General features: G+C 39.7%; 1 protein-coding gene across 7 annotated transcripts; it reads right to left on the bottom strand.

The window, feature by feature from the left end:
• Positions 1–3,777: 3,777 nt before the first annotated feature.
• ranbp3b (RAN binding protein 3b) lies at positions 3,778–16,454 on the bottom strand. Of its 7 annotated transcripts, none has more exons than XM_076097634.1 (17): positions 16,368–16,454; positions 14,298–14,353; positions 14,105–14,141; positions 13,928–14,005; positions 13,748–13,819; positions 10,736–10,801; positions 10,431–10,523; positions 10,088–10,197; positions 9,723–9,833; positions 8,957–9,051; positions 8,791–8,866; positions 8,594–8,690; positions 7,437–7,561; positions 7,232–7,352; positions 6,576–6,718; positions 5,181–5,376; positions 3,778–4,973 (listed from the first exon to the last, which is right to left on the bottom strand). In XM_076097634.1, the coding sequence occupies exons 1-17, from the start codon at positions 16,387–16,389 to the stop codon at positions 4,930–4,932; spliced, it is 1,542 nt and encodes a 513-aa protein (XP_075953749.1). In that variant the 5' UTR covers positions 16,390–16,454; the 3' UTR covers positions 3,778–4,929. The 7 variants fall into 7 exon arrangements, with proteins under 7 accessions (XP_075953749.1, XP_075953747.1, XP_075953751.1 ...); XM_076097632.1 differs by lacking the exon at positions 16,368–16,454 and adding an exon at positions 16,075–16,165; XM_076097636.1 differs by lacking the exon at positions 16,368–16,454 and adding an exon at positions 16,003–16,027.
• Positions 16,455–18,152: the final 1,698 nt, after the last annotated feature.

Raw genomic sequence — 18,152 nt, 5'->3', positions numbered from 1 at the left:
GACGAGCCTTTGAGTTGATAATAATCCTGGAACCAGACTCATTTCAGACTCTCAGTATTCCTTCAAACAATATATTCAATACAGTTTGTAAATTCATTAATTTAGTTTATTGTCAAAGTAAATGTTAAGTATAGCTTTCAAATAAATGAAGTTGAGGAAAAAGAACATTATTTGCCATGATGTGTAGTAAAGTGGATGCATAACTAAGGCTCTGATCATTTTAGCTGAGACTCTGCTGTAGTGATGCATATCCCCAAGTAGATTCAACCTTAATCAAATAACAAACAGCTGACTCACATATGTGCCCCTTTGAGTCCCATGAAAGTCTAGGATCCCTGCTTGCTTTGCCTAATTGGAGTACATAATATCAGAGTATAAATATGCACTGTAGTTGTAGTTCAATCTGAAATCAATATAAATTGGAAATAAAGACTTTCTACAACAGTGAAAGCAGTTATAATGCAGCAGATACGAAATGAAATAATTCTTTGAAATACATGACATCTGATTTTACTTATTTCCATCATCATCAGTCAAAACTTTACAGGCTTAAAGTGTGGATAAAAAAAACCGCGTTGTTCTTGGTGTCTGTCCTTTCAGCATCCCCAGACTCTGTGATGGTGTAGTACCATATCTGGTTGTTGAGTCATTTATTTATAAGATGAGGCTTTGCTAAAATCCGCATCATGCTGTCTCGTTCCTGTTAGTAATCTTTACTTTATTTGTAAAACTTTCCCTTCCTGGAAGAGGACGCTTGCTGTAAATAGCTCATAGCACAAAATAGTCACGCTGTAGTGATTCTTATTTCTCCAGCTCTCTTATAAATGTCTTGACTCCTTTTAAGGAGATACATGACACAAATAAAGAATCCTATTCATAGGAGATCACATAGATGTTACTGTGGTTTTGATGATTTTCTTTATGTGACAGCTGATGTTTATCCAAGCCACGCGGAGGGAAGACTATAGTAAGGCATTGACTGATATTTACCTCTGTTCACCGATACAAAAACATTCCTCCTCCTTTTCCATCAGAGCATTCCACAAATCTTAAGTATGTTCATTGCTGTCTTTTATCAACTTCCTCTTCTGAACTTAATCCACTCAAACAAAACTTCCCACCTTGATTAAAACGGCATGACTCATTCACAGATCTGCCTCTTGTAAAACATGCTTCAGCTCACTGGTGAGAAGTTATTAAAATTGTGGCATCTGAGGTGGCAATTAGAATTTTGCACGCCCTTTTAAAGCTCAGAGTTAACACCATAACTGACTGTGTGAAGAGGAATGTGGTTAGTGTTAACAGCTGTTATTTGTTCTCCGTAGGGAATTCTTAAAAGGAGCTGTTTGAGTAATGACGAGGGGCTTCTTATTCTGACATCATGACACGTATCGGCTTGACAGTTGTCCAAGTCTGCTGAAACCCAGGAGCTGCTGTAACTGAGGCATATCACTTTACAACAGCTTCCACCTGGTCTGAAGTTCAAGTTTGTTGAATACAAAACCAATGCAAATGAATTCTGTGCCGATACACAGAGGAATTCATTCGGGCAACTACAAGGAAGAACAATTTTACCGTTCCCTGGTTAACAATAAAGATGCCCTGTGGAGTGTTTGACCACGAGCAGTTAAAGCAATGTTTTACATAAGTGGGCAACTATTTTTGCTCTATAAATGTTAAATGAGGAAGAAAATGCATTAAACACATTGTGATGATGTTAACTAAACTTTTAATACCTCCAGATCATAGTTTCTAAAAGTGCGGCACGCGGACCAACGAAATGTTTTTAGTCCATGAATTATATTTTATTAATTTACCTTCCATTGTAATGCTTTTAATTTTAAAAAGATTACATTTAAAAGACTACTTGGCTGCGCCTAATTACAGGGTAACGACAGCAGGCACAACCACGTTCCAGGTATAACCACTATCCATGGAAACCTGCGAGACTCTGGGAAAGATGCCATGTTAGTAACATGCATTAATAGGACATGAATGCACACAGAGGGAAAGGAGAGGAAGAGAGAGCAGCTAAGTGTATCACAAGAAGTCACCCAGCAGTCAAGGCCTAAAGCAGCATATCAAGAGGCTGGTCCAAGGCAAGTCTGAGCCAGCCCTAACTAGAATTCTTTAAGAGGCCTACTTCTAAATGGGGTGAGGGTGTCTGCCCCTAAACTGAAACTGGATGTTTGTTTCACAGGAGAGGAGCTTGATAGCTGAATGCTCTGGCTCTCATTCTACTTTTGGAGACTCAAGGAACCACAAGTAACCCTTCATTCTAGAAGCGCAGTGTTCTAGTTGTAGAGTAATAGGGTACTCCGAGCTCTTTAAGATATGATGGTGCCTGGCCATTTGGGGCTTTGTAGTGGGGGAGAAGCATCTTAAATTGTATTCAAGGAGGCCAGTGCAGAGAAGCTAATGTGGGGAGTATTATGATCTCGTTTATTAGTTATTGTCAGTACACGTCCTGCAGCATTATGGATCAACTGGAGTCTTAATAGATTTCTTAGCAGCCTGAATATGTCAAAAAAAGTCATACAATAGTACTTGGATAAGCCCATTAAAAAAATCATATTAAATGATGTTGAAAAAATGTCTAAAAAAGTAAAGAAAATATTATAGTATAGTATGTTAAGGAAAGTCATAATATAGTGTGGAAAATGTCCATGAAAAAATCATATTTTAGAATGCTGGAAAAGATTATAGTACAATGTGTGTAAAAAAAGTCAAAGTAAAAACTGTCGAAAAATCATTGTAAAGCATGTTTGAAAGAAGCCATGAAAAATTTGATTAAGTTTACAAACAAATATATCATATAGTGTGTAGTAAAAAAAAAACAGTTTTAGACTAGTATGCCCTAAAGATGACAGAAAAACATTTAGTCATTTTGAAAAGACATAGTATAGTATGTAGCAAATGTCATATAGTCATTGTATAGTATGTCATAAGAATATTAACAAAAAAATCATGTCATGAAAATATAAAACGTTACAGTACAGTATATCATAAATAAGTCATTAAAATGTCAGTCATGTCATTTATAAAGTCACGGTAAAGTAGGTCGTAGAAAACGTCAGAATTGTATGTCAAAAAAATCACAGTATAGTATGTCATCAAAAGACAGTATATGCCATAAACGTGTCATAAACAATATTTAATGTCATCAAAATATCACGTAGAATCTTGTAATAAATCATAATATAGTATGTCATCAAAAAGTCAACGTATAGTGTACCAAAAAAACTTTGAGAATTCGAGAAAAGGTCAAGAATTGTCATAGTGTGTCATTAAAATTACAAAAGAATGCAAATTAAGTTGAAGTTTCTGTAAGTTTGTGAAATCTCAGTGGTGTCAAAAAGAAGAACTTATGAGTCGGATGCGTTTTGTGACTTTCTTTACACCGTCATGTATCAATAATACTTTCCTACCGAGTGACCACACGCATACGGAGTTTGGGGGTAGCAGCGGTTATGTTCCTAGTTTGGATGTATACCATTATGTTGGATTATGCTGTTACGACAGGTACATGCATCAAATATTCATGGTCTTGATGCATACTCAATAAGCAGGTTTTGGTGTTATTCCTGCCCCATGGAGCTGATCCAACACATAAATACCAAACAGATGAACCACTCTCCCTTTGGCTGTTTATCGTAAATACATCTACAGCAGACAATGTCAAGTGTACCACTCGGATGTTGTGCTCTGAAATGTGGATTTAAGCAAGTTTGGATCTTTCACAGAAAATCAGGTTTCGGAAGGAAAAAAATCCCAAAGGTCAGTCCAAAATGGTTTATTTTGTAAAGGGGGTAGTTGGAGATGAGAAAACATGGTGCGCTACTAAATGATATATTAAAATGTACATGACATTCAAAGGGTATTAGAGTTATCACTCAGATTTTCCACACATGAACTTAAGTCTTCATTCCAAATGACAGTGGATAAAAAAAAAAGGTTTGTATATCTTAAAAATAAAAATATGATCAACACAGTAAACCCTTGGGATGCTTAAAAGGACAAAAAGAAATAACAGTTACATGCAGAATGTAGACCGATGAGTCAATTTTCATATTTTGGAAAATAAAAAAAAACAAGGTGAATGCCTCACACAAATTTAGAGAAAAATTTAGGGTGAATTCTTCAGCTGTTTCGTCTTCACATCATTAACTCACATTAGCAGAAACTGCATTGTTTCAGTCTTTTATTCTGTATAATATAGGTCAATAGGAAATATAAGAAACTATTAATGACAACTTGAGTGGTCTTGGCTAGCCATTACAAACAGCACATATGTGTTGAGATGCCTGATGAAAATGATCCAAAATAAATTACATTTGCCAAAACCTAACGCACACACTGGTTGGGATGGGAGGGATGAGGGAGGGGGAGGGGGGGAGAGAGAGACAGGAGGATGGTTGGACTCAATGTGTGGGAACAACTGACTGAGGACTAGTCAAATACACTGTGAATGAAGCTCCTCTGGATGTGTGGCGTCCAGAGGTACGGCTGTAGAGTGAGTAAAAAGGTCCCAAAGTAGAAACTGCAGTCTTAACATGTGCCATACCTTAAAATGTAGAGGAAAACACCCTTACACTCATCAATATGATGAGCAGAAAAGTCCCAAACCAAAGCTTTGAAGTCTTTATTTTTGCTATCGGGGAGAGGAAAAAAATACTCGAAAACAAAAATAAAACACAAAACAGGAGAGGGAGGGAAGAAACGACTCCAGATATTACGTTGAATGCAGAGAAGATGAACTGCACGAGTTGGGTGAGACACTCCGGCACAAGGGGTTATTTCCTGGAGCTAGACTTCTAATATCCAAAAGTACTGGTCTGGAGGACCCATGTTGGTCAAGGGGTGTCCATGGAGATGCCTACAGCAAAATGCCTCAACGGCAGCATGTTAGCAGGCTGTCCAAGAGTGACGCTATGTGCTTCCTGCTGCCTGGCTCTCTCCTCCCTCTGAATTACCTGCAGAAAGAAAAGTGACAAGCAGGTCGTCAAGGGCTTTGTAAGCGAGTGGTCTAAATATTAACATCGCAAAATAAACTGCTGCTATGGTACCAACCAGCAGCAATCAAACCCACAAACACTCCAAATCACGACATTCATTTGATTTAAGAGCAAGTAAACCAATGGAGTGTTGAAACGTGCACACGAACAATAAAAATCACTGACTCGTAGCAGGAGTGGAGGCTGAAGCTGAGGCGGAGGCGTTGTCTTCCTCGTCGCTGTCATCCTCGTTGGACTGTGGTACCTCGGCATCAGGGATGGTTGTTGTTGGGGTCTCGGGCTCCTGATCCGCCCTGCTCTTCAGGGCTAAGATACGGTGATGTAACGCTGCAGCCAGCTGACCTACGTCCTTAGAGCTACCCTAGAGAGTCGCGACACAGAGGGAGAGACTACTCAGCACAACTGAAAGGAAGAAAAACTCAAATCAAAACATCAATATTCATAATACTCGTTTGAGATGAGTCCTGCGCAATCGGACACTGGCGATCGCCGCACAATGCATTTTTCTGTGTAATTGTATTCTTTAACACTAGATTGTTGGCTCATCTCAAACGAGCTTATTATACTACAGCTGAGACCGGAGCCTACTCCTGCTAATGTCCGGTAGAAGGAAAATCAGATGGATGAAATAAGACTTCCGGTCACAGGAGGTCCGAGACTGACGGGAACCTGGCTCCATCGTTAACATCCTGGGTCAAGATGCAATTGACAACCGGACTCCAGTGAGACGAGAGGAGGTGGACTCTGTGCTTACGTCAACGATGCTTGATGCTCAAACATAGCCATCAGAGTTGATGAACAATGAACAACAAAGATACCAGTCATATTATCTGCCCGTTTTTATTGCTGCTATTTATATTGCATTTTGTTGCGGTAAAAATGTGTTGCAGAATTACAATAACTGAACCTTCGAAAAGGGAAATATTTAAATGTGGGCCTGTCTTTAAATCAAGCTATTTCAACAAAAAGGTTACTTTCACTCAAAAAGCCACGACAACTAACCTACGTTACCTCTTGAGTCACAACAGTCCAATAAAATGCAAGTTGAATAGTTACCGTATATGTGCACCCAACAAAGTTTATGGGACTTTGGCGACTCAAAGTGGCTTGCTGGCTCTGGATATCTTGTAGTGACTCCAACATAACATTTACAGTTGCAAGCACCTGAAAAATAGACAATTCCATGCCCGAGTCCACTTGAAAGTGTGGTCACAGGCATGGAGCCTGTGTACTCGGTAATACTCATTACAAACTCTGTAACTATTTCCTGAAAAGTCCACCATCTCTCTGCAGTGACGTGAACCCGCCTCAAACTGACAGCCATCAATAAGACGGTGATCTGTGCTGGTGAAGATGTGCTGGTGAAGCAGATTGTGTGGCAGTCACCACGATGTCTCCAGTGCGCTCTGCACGCCCGTCAGCACAGAGTGTTTACTGCAGCGATTTTACACACAAATACTATATAATAACTAAAATCGACTAATACTCTGCATGTAAATCTTCCCCAAGCTTGGAAAAAAAAAATGGCACAACTCTAGTATAATGTTTGACGATACATACCGATATTAGGAAGACCTTGACCCCCTGGTCCTCTGTGTCCATGGCAGTGATTCGTACACTCTTCTCGCTGGCTTTGTCCACCTGCATCTGGGGCCAAAGTTTAGTGTTGAGGATCAACCGGAGGCTGCCCTGGGTCCTCATCACTGCAAGAATTGAAAAAGAAACACACAAAAGCTATGAAGTACAGACCCAAGCAGCTGTTTTTTTTTTTGGTCTATGGTGCTCCACCTGACTCTCTGTAGTGCTGAGAGTTCTTGTTATGAAAGATAAACGTGTCCTTGTAATAAATTTTTTTTAAAAATGCTTCAGGCGTGGATGAATAAAAAGGGTGCTTTTCATTATAGATTTCTTTCTTTGATGATAAAACACATCTTACTTCTTAATTCCACCATCACACATGCAGCGCAGCATGTGTTGCCTAATCCATAGAAGTGTGTATCACAGGGATGGTCTCCCCCTTGTGTTCAATGGCAGGTATTGTAATACTTATCAAGCTGAAAACCACAACTAAGAACTGGCACAAATAATCAACTCACGAACAAACATCAGCATTCATTACTGCAATCAAACCATGATTATTGGAGCTGTGCACATTCTTAACGGCCAGATGTTTATTTACTTTTTTAACCCAAAGCAGTGTCTGAAGGTGCGTTTACCTAGACGAGACTGTAGCGTGCCGTCCTCTGTTGATGCCATGTCGTTGAGCCTCAGCAAACCTCGACCTCTTTCTATCCACGACTGAGCAGTCTTCTCGAAAACATATAACTTGCACTGCATCTGAAGTAACAGAGTAACACAAAACAAGAATTGTATTGCTTTCTGCCACATGTATTCACTGCATGTGTTGAATCAATCCTCTACCTGTAAAACATTGCTTTCTGATTCCTCTCCAGTTTTGACGTCGACTTTCTCTAAGATGCACTTCTTGGCTGTGGCTTTGGTGTAAGCTGCTGCAGACTCCTCCAAAGACTCTGACACGCTATTCACTGGTGAGATAAAGCACAGGGGTGAGACATCTGTACCTAGTTAGAGCGGACGTTTGGTTTCCGAGATTTTTATCAAAAAACTGATGTGTCGGTTTGAGAGAGTCTCCTCTCACTCCCATATCATCTTGCAGTGACACAAGAACAACATTCTGTAAAATGTTGGACTATCTAGTGCTGACAGGTGATAATGAAGGACTCGGGCTGCCCGACACCCTGTCACTTAACACTGGAGCTGTACAGGACACACTTTGCAAAGAGTCATTTCAGCTCATATTATAATTGCCTGCGCAACGTAGCAGCTATGAGCCGAAAAAACAGTCACTGCAACATACTCTCAAACCACAAACATGCCACTAGGTGATCTAGCCTTTTATGTTTAGGCCTCACAATAAGTGACGACTGTCAATTTGTGTAAACACGTTGACCGTGGTCGTAAAGTAAGAGTCCATGATTGAAAAATGACATTTTCTAAATAATAATAATAATAATAATAATAATAATAATAATAATAATCAGTATATAGCCATAGCCTCCATTGCCATCAAACCAGGTCATGCAGTACTTAATCCTGCATGTGTAATGTATTATTTTCCCCTAAAATAATCAGATGATATTTTCTGGTGCTCTGAATTAATTTCACTTCACACTTTGTGCTGGGGAGTGTAGCTAAAGTTGCTACTGCTGAAAACTGCTTCAATGCAACAGGAAATGGGCGGGATGCATCACTAGCGGTTTGAAATGTGGACCTCAAATCAAAGATGTGGTATTTATTACACCCGGAGCTCTTTATGGAGTGCTAATCAAAACACTACCTCCCAACTGAATTTGAAGTGGAAACAAAGACATAACATGATGAATATATTTCTGTGAATGTTTCAAGGATTATAATTTCAACATCACATTTCCGTTGAACTGCTTATTTGATAGCCTCGGGTCTCGCTTTAGTGCTGCCAAGAGTCTTTCTTAAATCTATCAGTAGACAAGTTAAACATCAAACATGTGAGATAATGAACGAGGTTTGTGTTTTTTTACCCTTCTCTGGGGTGGCTTCCTGTGATGAGGGCTCTGAAGCAGGGGCAGCTGAAACTTCTTTATTTTCCTCATTTGAGGTCTCGCCCTTTGGGGGACTCTGAAAGCACAACAAAGCGGATCATTGGAACTTGTTCAAGCCTCAATCGCCACAGGTCTTTTAAAAGATGTCCGGCTCACTTATAGTCGCACAAACTCACCAGAACTCGTTCAGACATGTTCTGCCCAAAAACAAATTTTGCCCCACTGTCTGTACTGTTTGTGGCATTTTTTGAACTGAAAGAAGAAGAAAGTGAGTTGATGGAAGTTAAATATAGATGACGAGGAGTTGCTAAAAATACTCAAAGGAGAACACATTTTCATTACCTTGGGGTAGAGATGTACTGTAAGAAATAATTAGTGGCCTCTGAGTCCAGTGGCACGCCATCCTTTGACTTGCCTTCTTTACTGTTCTCTTCCAACTAGACAAAAAAAAAAGCGTTGCATTTGGAATTACGCTTAAAGAAATGACGCAACGTGTGAGAAAGACCAGAAATGTTCACGAATCCACATTAATGAAACTCCTGACTAACTTGCATCCTAGCAAGCGAATGAACATTTCCAAAATCTTGTTGAAACATTCCCGCCACAACGGTTCCAGACCGAGCACAAAATTATACAAAAATATATTGGACATTGTTCAAAACACCACAGGAAAGGCACCACAAAACACTACAGGAGACTGTCATAGCAAGGGTAGCGACACCCTTAACGTAGTGATAGTATAGAAATGCTTAAAGGACCAGTCAGAAGGACTCGGGGGGGATTTAATGGCAGAAACGGAAAATAATTAATAAATGTGTTTTCATGAGTGTATTATCACCTGAAACTAAGAATTGCTGTGTTTTTGTTAGCTTTGAATGAACCGTTCATATAAACGGCGAGCTTTGACACATTTCCGGCTTTTTGAAGTACAAGCAAGAATTTAAATTACTGAAGAGCATATGGACGAAACTCCAACTATGTATTGCACCAAAAAAACATAAATGTGGTGTCTGCCACATTTAAATCTGTTTTTGTTCGTCACACATTCTCACCTCAGTTTGTGTCACTGTGTGTTGAACAGGTGTAAGAAAAGTGGAAAACAACCCACCTTTGCTCTGTCTTTGATATTCTGACCAAACACAAAAGATATTGCTACATCCGTCTCCTTCTCTTTTTCATCTTTGTTACCACTTGCTCCATCTTCCTCATTTTCATGTTTCTGAAACGGGAACAAATTAAAAAAAAAAAAAACTCAACTGTATTATTAGTCTGTATTTTTTTCTCTACAATGTCAGTTCTAAAACAATGCAACATTGTTCCGAGTATGAAAATAACCACAAATCTTCTGTAGATAACCTGCAGTGTAACCTGCTTTCCGAAACGTTCTGTCCAGTGCCTTAAACGAAGCCTGCACTGAACCGTTCATCAATAACAACCCCTTGATTATAAAAGGCAGCTTCAGCCACTCCTCACCTGTGACCTGGACAGAGAGGCTGAGTGCTCTGTGTTGTTCAAGAAGAGTGACGGTATCACAGCGTCCCCATCCGATGACTTTTTCACACCGTTAGTTCCACAAATGGAATCTAAATGAAAAAACAGAGGACAAAAGAAACTCACTTTTTTTTTTTTTTTTTACTTTCCCAAATGATATTCAGCCTGTAAGGCACATGCCAAAAACACAGTATGCACTTGCACTATGCAAGTTATCAATATTCAAAAGTTGAATGAATTATCAGACAAAGAAGATTTTAATGATATTTGAGAATGTTTTATAAGTATCAACTAATGAGTGCAGGTGACTCCAAGCTGCACTCACTGGACTCTATATGTGATTTAGAGGGCGGTGCCTGAAGAACTGCAGGGCGGAGGACACTGCGTTGCTGCTCCTTGGGTTTCTGACTTGGGACGCCTGCAACAGAGCCAACTTGTCTCATACTTTTTGAACACAATGAGAAGTTCTGGGTCTACATGTTCAAGTCTAGATCTACCATTTCCATTTCTAAGAGGGGTCATATAAAAGGGTGCAAGTCCGGGTTCAAGTTCAAGTCTTTTTTTTCCATTTCCATCAAGTCAGTGTGAGAAAATGCTACACGATGAAGGCTCAAAACCTCAAACACCAACCTGAACTTGGTGCCTGTCCATGTATGAGAGTTGGTGGCTTTAAACGGAATCCCACAGGCTTCTCCTCTGGTGAGACGGAGCACAAGAGAAGGCAGACATTTTCAAAAAGATTGTATACAACTTATTAACTGCATGTTCCTTCGGTTTTCTAACCTCATGGCCCGTTACCACAACAGCCCTTGTAAAGCCTTGAGAGCTGTGTTGCAATCAACTCCTGTGCAGTAACGTGGTGGGCTCTAGGATCTCTCATCTATGTCTCTCCATCTCAGTGGCTTTATTAGTTTGACATGACTTGGCTCTAATTACTGTTAAAGCTGAAAGCATTCGGAAAAACGGCATCCTGCCATACCTACTGTAGTTCCCTATGCGCGCGTTTGATTTGTGTTCATCTTTTCTTTCAGATCCAAATAAGTACTCTATGCAATATTCTGAAGACGGTTATTAAGTATGCCTTGTTTGTTTGCTCAAGTGGATACCCCGTCCCCTCTGTAAAGCCCTGCCAACTCTAAACACTTGGTGGCTGTTGACAAGAATTAAAACAATCAAACAAAGCAAAAAATGTACAAGACATTAACAGAAAATGTACCATTCTTAAAAAATTCACAAAAACACACATACATTGCAAGTCCCACTGCAGTCATAATTACAGAAAGTCTGACTTCTAGACATTGTATGTTGTTGTATTGTATTCAGATCGATTGACAGTCTGAACAAAGCCAGGTATTCTAGTTATTTCTGGTATGTGTACTCAAACCTGGCTAATGAAGCTGATCCTGATAATTTCACCAACAGTGTGATTTTAGTTTTGCATTACTCCCTCCAAAGAAATGCACATGGTCAACTATAACAACTATTCTGTCAGAGATGTGAACAGCATGCTACCAACTGCAGTCTGATAAATACTGTATGTTAGAACCACAGGGATCCCAAACCTCAGCAAATGGTCTGCACAAGCATGGAACGGAGACCTGAACCAATCCTGTACATGAATATTTAACCCAAGCTGCCGACTTGCACTGCCAAATTTGAGACACAATCTCAATGTTATATTTTATTCCTTTTTTAAAGACGGGACAGCCGGTCTCTCAAATACATAATAACTAATAAGGACAGACATTATATATGTACGGTCTATACAGAATAAGGCACATCAGCCCACCAGCACATCTTGTAATCCCTCGTAAACTATTCCACTGACGAGTACAGTGGCACTACACAAACAGCAGCCAATTTCCAGCTCATGACACTACGACTATAATAATAAACCTTGTGATATTTCAAGCTCAACTTTTTTCAATATTGGAGTCATTTTTGCTGGTAAACTCAGAACTTTTTTCCGAGGTGAACTTGGCCGTTCAGTCAGTCATAATTCAGAAAATAACTTCATTATGTACCAGCTAAAGCCGACACAAATGCTTCGGAGCTTTGACCACTGCCATGGTAATAGACTAGGATTGTTGTTGTTTTTCTACCCCAAAAATCCCAAATAGCACATGAAATAAGGACTAGTAATCCCACATTATTTATTATGCATCAGCGTTAATTATTATGAGTTATCCTCATACGGATGGCACTGTTTCTTGTGTATGTTTGCTGCTAAAACGCAGCGGCGGTGATCGACGGTCTAAACAAAGCCAGATATTTTATTTTAGGCCTATATGTTGGCATAGGCTACAGTACATTTATCAATAAGTTTATAGGCTTAAATATGATCCAATTAATTTGATGGGCTATCGCAGTAATTTGTTTGATGTAGTCATCTTCGTTTCAATAACAATAAAAAAAAGACAATCCTTGAAGTCCAATTTTTGTCCTCATCTCACATTAGACAATAAATGAAAAATAAAGTACAATATAAGTAAATAATGACTGCAAGTTTGAAGAAAGTCTTTCCCCCTCCCACCGCCATTTTAATACATAGGTGTACCGAGGATCAAGGATACACTGTGTGTAAAGACGCAACGGCAGCAGGGTTTTTTACTCAGACACAAACCGTCAAAAGAGAAAAGAGAGAGAAAAAAAAAAGAAAAAAAAAAAAAAAACGTTCCCCTAGAAGCTGTTCATCTGACTGAGATCTGTTTCTCTTACAAGCAGAGGGGGGTTCTCTACCCTCCCTCTCTTTTCAGGACAGCCCTAGTACCAGCATGGTCGTAGGTCTTTCTAAGTCACAATGGTCCCACAATGAAGAAGCCTCCTCTGAATAGTAGGGGATTTTGAGAAGCTCGTCTCTAGTAGCAAGTTATATTTCATGGAATACTGACAATGAGCTTATCAGACAAATGCAACAAACAGGCTTCACCCTTTTCTTTTAGGTATATTGCATGTTCTTTTTGCAACACATGACGCAGACGATTTGTGCAGCAATAGACAAAAAGGAAGGACGCCGCTAAAGGAAGCTAAAGGCAACGACCTGAACTGATACAGAGGTGTCCAACTTGACTGTACTGATCTGGCACAGTAAGTTTCTTCCATTTCAGTCATTTTATAAGATAAATACTACATGTAAAAGAGCCAATTTAGAGTAACTTTCTAGTTCTACATTCAAATATCATTTAAATTCCTCCCAGAAAAGATCCACTTATGCCTGGTAAAATTGGCTGTTTATGGAAGTTGTGCTTTCTGTAACTACATGTTTTCCTCAACACATGAATAACGTCAGACCTCCACAGCAGATACTTGAAGGGAAAGCTCTAAAATTGCCACATGCAAGATAACTAAAGCTGTTCAGAGTGAATAGAGTGCATTTGCAGGCAGGGAATACGCACAACTTCACTGACATCTAATTTACAACTATTGATGTCACAATGTTAGAAACTATAAACATATGGTCAAAGAGTTTTTCTGGCATGTTTTTGGGATAGCAAAAGTTATCGTTTAGCAAATCATTTATTGTGTTTGTTGCCTTAAACTGTTGGGGAAAAAAAAACATGCTTAACCTCTGAAACTAATATTTTTTACTGCAGGGGGGCTTTAATCTGTGAAATGAAACTAATGGTGGTCTAGATGCCTCACCTGGCTCAGAGTCAGAGTTCCCAGTTGGAGACTGGCAGAAACTTGAGGGCATGAATACATTGTTCTTGGGAACTGCAAAGTAGCGAACAAGCATTGCACTCAGCATACAAATCAATGTGTACACCACAAGCAAAAAACAAGAAAAAACAAATGCTCCGCTTAGTCACCACATGCCCTTACCAGAATGTGGGGGTGGGAACGATGACGTCCTTTCCCTTTTCACAGGGGGGCAATAGCTTCCCTCGTCTTTATCCGAGTCTGAAAGTGGAAACAAAATATTAATATAATTGCAGTTTCAATAAATATGAGGAAGATAATATTAACAAAGATGGAGGCCAGTTTGGACATTAGACTTACCTTCCCCATCCTCTGCACTCGAGCCCTCCGCAGATCGCTGCAAGAAAAGTGAAAGATTTGAGCTTAACAACTCTTCTGCATTGTGTGCTTTACAAGAATGCTGTCCACTGAATGTCAGTATAAATAAAGTCCACATGTGTAATAAATATGGCGTCAGCCTCAATAGATACGTGAGCAACATAGAGACACTTACCTTCTGTGCTTTATCTTTTTGGAAAACAAACACAGGTGGCGCTATGGCAGGCTTGTCTGTTAAGAGAAGATGTAGGCTAGTCATCCAAGCACCAACATAAACAACCCTGTCTGTTTGATTCTTCTTCATGGTATAGAGAACAAAATAGCCAATGCTATTGCCTACTTGTTCCCTGGCCTTGATTTTCAAAGGTTGTGTGCATTGGTACTAATCAGCATAATCATCTCGCACTAAATCAAACACCAAAATTCAATGCACAGTAATACATACTAAATTAATTAACTTATGATACTAAAAGCCATCCAAAATATGGGGAGGTGCACTTAGACATCTTATAATTCACAGACAAAAGTTTTGGTTCACAAACTTACAGTGTCTGCCTGTTACTGAGAGTGGTAAAACACAACTGTTCACAGTTTATTTAAATGTCAGATTTAGCTGGGTCACAAAAAAAGTGTAGAAGAGGAAGTGACTATGGTGACTTGAAAAACAGAAATCTATAATGCTGAACAATGTTGAATTTCAGTCAAAAGAAAGTAACTCTTAATCATACTAACTTATACCTACAGTTAGTCATGCAATCCTTTTAGGAGTAGGCCTACCAGTAAGAGTACATCACATTATGTTGACCTAAACTAAACATTCATCAAATACCAAACGATATCAACCAATGTACGAAACATTAACATAAATACCAATGTATCACAAAGTCATCAGTCATTCCACAAGGCCGATCAGCAACTGTAGCTACTTTTGTAAATCAAAAAGGGGATTTCATCCAGCTCACCACCAACGATTCTGTTGCAGCTATAAAGCCACCATCATAACTAACCAAGAATAGCAATGGCAACGTAATCATCTGATGTCACCTCAGGCCACTTAACAAGTCTACCTTCACACTGCAACCTCTGTAAAGATGTCTAATCCTATAACGTTAGCAGACAAAGGTTTTGCTCTGTCTGGGTCGGGCCTGTAACACTGAGCAGGTGGAGCATCGTCGTGAGCCTTGTTGGGGTATAAATGCATGCGGTAATAGAGCCATATAGCCAAGGATTGTCTACTGGACCGACATTCACCATCACAAACACAACCAATCGTGGCTAATACTAGCCGTCCATGTATGAAACACGTTTAATCGCGTGTGACCTATATTAACGTCCAGCTTTGTATCTTACTGCGGCTCGCAGTCAGCCAACGTTATCTTACTTTACGAATGTAAGAATTCAGGGATGCAACACTGATATTCACGGTAGGTATTCAAGCAGCCCGAGAAGCTCCCGGCTTGTATTAACCAGCTAGCATTTACGCTATCTGACCCGTCCCAGCAAATAGTCGGCCCCACCGGTTGTTCCCCAAAGCCCCGAGCGTTGCATAGCTCACTGGCTAGTTATTAGCTTACTGCTACAGTTATTAGCTAATGCGCTCCATCCCGCATGAGTCATCTCGTCTGACAAGCAATGTCACCAAGAAGCTCACTAAATTCCCCCATAGTCAACACATCAACGTAATGAAGAGCAGACATGACCAGGATATATTAGAGAGTATAAAGGAAGCAGCTATTACGCCAAAGCAAGTCTCTTCGCTAACGTGTTTCTCTCTACGCGCCCAAATGAACGCAAAGCAGTCCTGCAATTGAGCGCTAACTGCATTAAACAAGGAAAAACGCCGAGCTATTAACTATCAGTAGAAATATCACCATACTAACTTGGGCCCATCACGCATTGATTTATTTCCGGATTCGATGTTTTAGCTCACCACAAATGGCAAAACATACTACCTATAAATAGCCGGGTGCTAGCGTTAGGAGGTAAGCCAGCTAGTCGCAGGCATCGTTCGAGGGCGTTCCTAGGCATTCCAGGTATTACCCATAGCCCCGCCGTTAGCATTGTTAGCCTGCTTGCTAAACGCTGTAGTCTTGTAAACGCCGCCAAAGCTATAACTCACAAGAACTCGCAATTAACATACAGCCGAGCGGCGTCATTTCAGTTATCAAATATGTAAACAATGTACGGGCATCGTTGATAGCGGCCCAGTAGCTGTATTGTTTTTCTCATACTGCCACTTACTCACCTTCGTTTGCCAAGTCCGCCATTTTACTTAGACGCTCACACACCCACAACCCACCGCGCAGATAACACAAGTTGAAGCAGAAATATTTTCACTCGCAGAGCGCACATTGAGCGCGACCCCCTGCCTCCCCTGTGCCCGTCAGTAAACCACAAAGAAAATACTGTCCGCGACTGTCGATATGTTTATGTTTAGAATGGAGCACGTGTTTCAACTAACCCTAAATATCAACTTAAAGTTTGCGTGGATAGTTTAACCTGCTATTACAGGAACTCCTCAGACCCCTATATAAATAGTTTATAGTTTACCATGTTCTTATAACACAGTTTAAAAAAGCCCAGAATCAAATTAAAAAGGTAACAAAGAGCAGGCCAGTTTGACAGGAAAAAAAAAAGACAAATATCACATCTCATGATCTTCCCCAGCGGATGGAGTTTGATGAATTGTCATGGAGACATTTGGCATTTTTTATTATTTTTGGCACAATGATTGACGTAAAAGCAAAAAAGATAGAGCGCCAAGGCCTTGACTGATAAACACATTTCCGGGAGGAGGAATTGCTGCACATATATGACACTCCAGAAGCAACCTCATAATAGGATGAAAGATTTCCAGAGTGCAACAATAATGTGCACTCTAATAAGAGAAGTTCCTGAGGACTGAAAAAAAAGCCAATAATTTAAAGCTTCTGTAGATAAGTACTCCTAGTCAGATTGGCAGGGGGAGGGGGAGTCAAAGATTAGTCATAAAGTAATAAATAAATTCATTCATTGTATAAAAAACGACTGTGGAGGAATAGTTTTCACAATGGTTTCCTCTTAAACCCTTCCCACATTGAGTTATTATTTTTTTTATTGACACATTTACCTTTCCAGTTTCAGCTAAAGCTCTAACGCCTTCTTCAGAAGTGTTGTACATGTGTACAAGGCGTGGTTGTAGTTACGATGACGGTCAATAATGTGAAGGTAAACAAACAAGACACAGTTCACTTTTCATGGATTCAGATTGTGTCTCATCATGTTTACATTTATTCACACGGTGGCTCAGTGCTGCCTCACAGTGAGAAAGTGAATGGGTTTGAATCAATCGGAGAGCTAGGCCTTTCTTTTACATTGATAAAAACAGACATGATGGTCATATTTATTGTGAAAATGAATTCATTTTCTTGGATATTCTTTGGCAAATGGTCTGCAGTAATTTCAAGAAAAAGTAATTTCCTTAGACATACAATAAAGATAGCCTATTGAGTTTTTTAACAGTCATTGTTCCCATCAAACCCTTTATGTTTATCCTTGAGGTTTATAAAACATGTTGAATACATTTGCAAACATGTATTCAAATATTTTGCAAATACATTTGCAAAACTTAAGAAAAATGTGCTTTGAAATTGGCATTGTTAACACCAGCTTGCACTCTCCTCACCTGCTGTGAATCAGACATGAACGGACTGTTATGAAATGCCGATTGGTTCACAGAACTTTAAACACAGAAATGCCGCTGAGTGTCACATTCGTAGACTTTTGGGGACTCTAGACAAAAGCCAGCATTCATTTAAATTGTGACCCCTCTCAGTTCATCTTTACTCGATATTATTGCCTGACATTTTTGTCTTGATAAACTGTTTTCACGTGGGTGTTGTTACAGGTTGGTGTTGTGTACAGACTGCCTGTAATGTTGCTTTGCCTGTGACATTTTTTTCATTTTAAAGCCAAAGCAGTTCACTTCATCTGACACCAGAGGGCAACAGCACTTAATGCTGGATGTAGTCCTACTTTATACAAAGACAGG

This window comes from Anarhichas minor, unplaced genomic scaffold (genome assembly GCF_050575085.1).
Source record: "Anarhichas minor isolate MPS153535 unplaced genomic scaffold, ASM5057508v1 ptg000024l, whole genome shotgun sequence".
In the NCBI taxonomy this organism is placed as follows: Eukaryota; Metazoa; Chordata; class Actinopteri; order Perciformes; family Anarhichadidae; genus Anarhichas; species Anarhichas minor.
The sequence above is the reverse complement of the archived record's forward strand: the minus strand, read 5'-3'. Positions and strand labels throughout refer to the sequence as shown.

Excerpts from the sequence above, each read along its gene's own strand:
- ranbp3b (XM_076097632.1), bottom strand. The coding sequence starts at position 16,150 with ATGCCTAGGAACGCCCTCGAACGATGCCTGCGACTAGCTGGCTTACCT. Across the intron at positions 14,354-16,074 it reads TAGCACCCGGCTATTTATAG|ACAAGCCTGCCATAGCGCCA; the intron begins GTAGTATGTTTT and ends TTCTCTTAACAG. Across the intron at positions 8,691-8,790 it reads ACATGTCTGAACGAGTTCTG|AGTCCCCCAAAGGGCGAGAC; the intron begins GTGAGTTTGTGC and ends TTGTGCTTTCAG.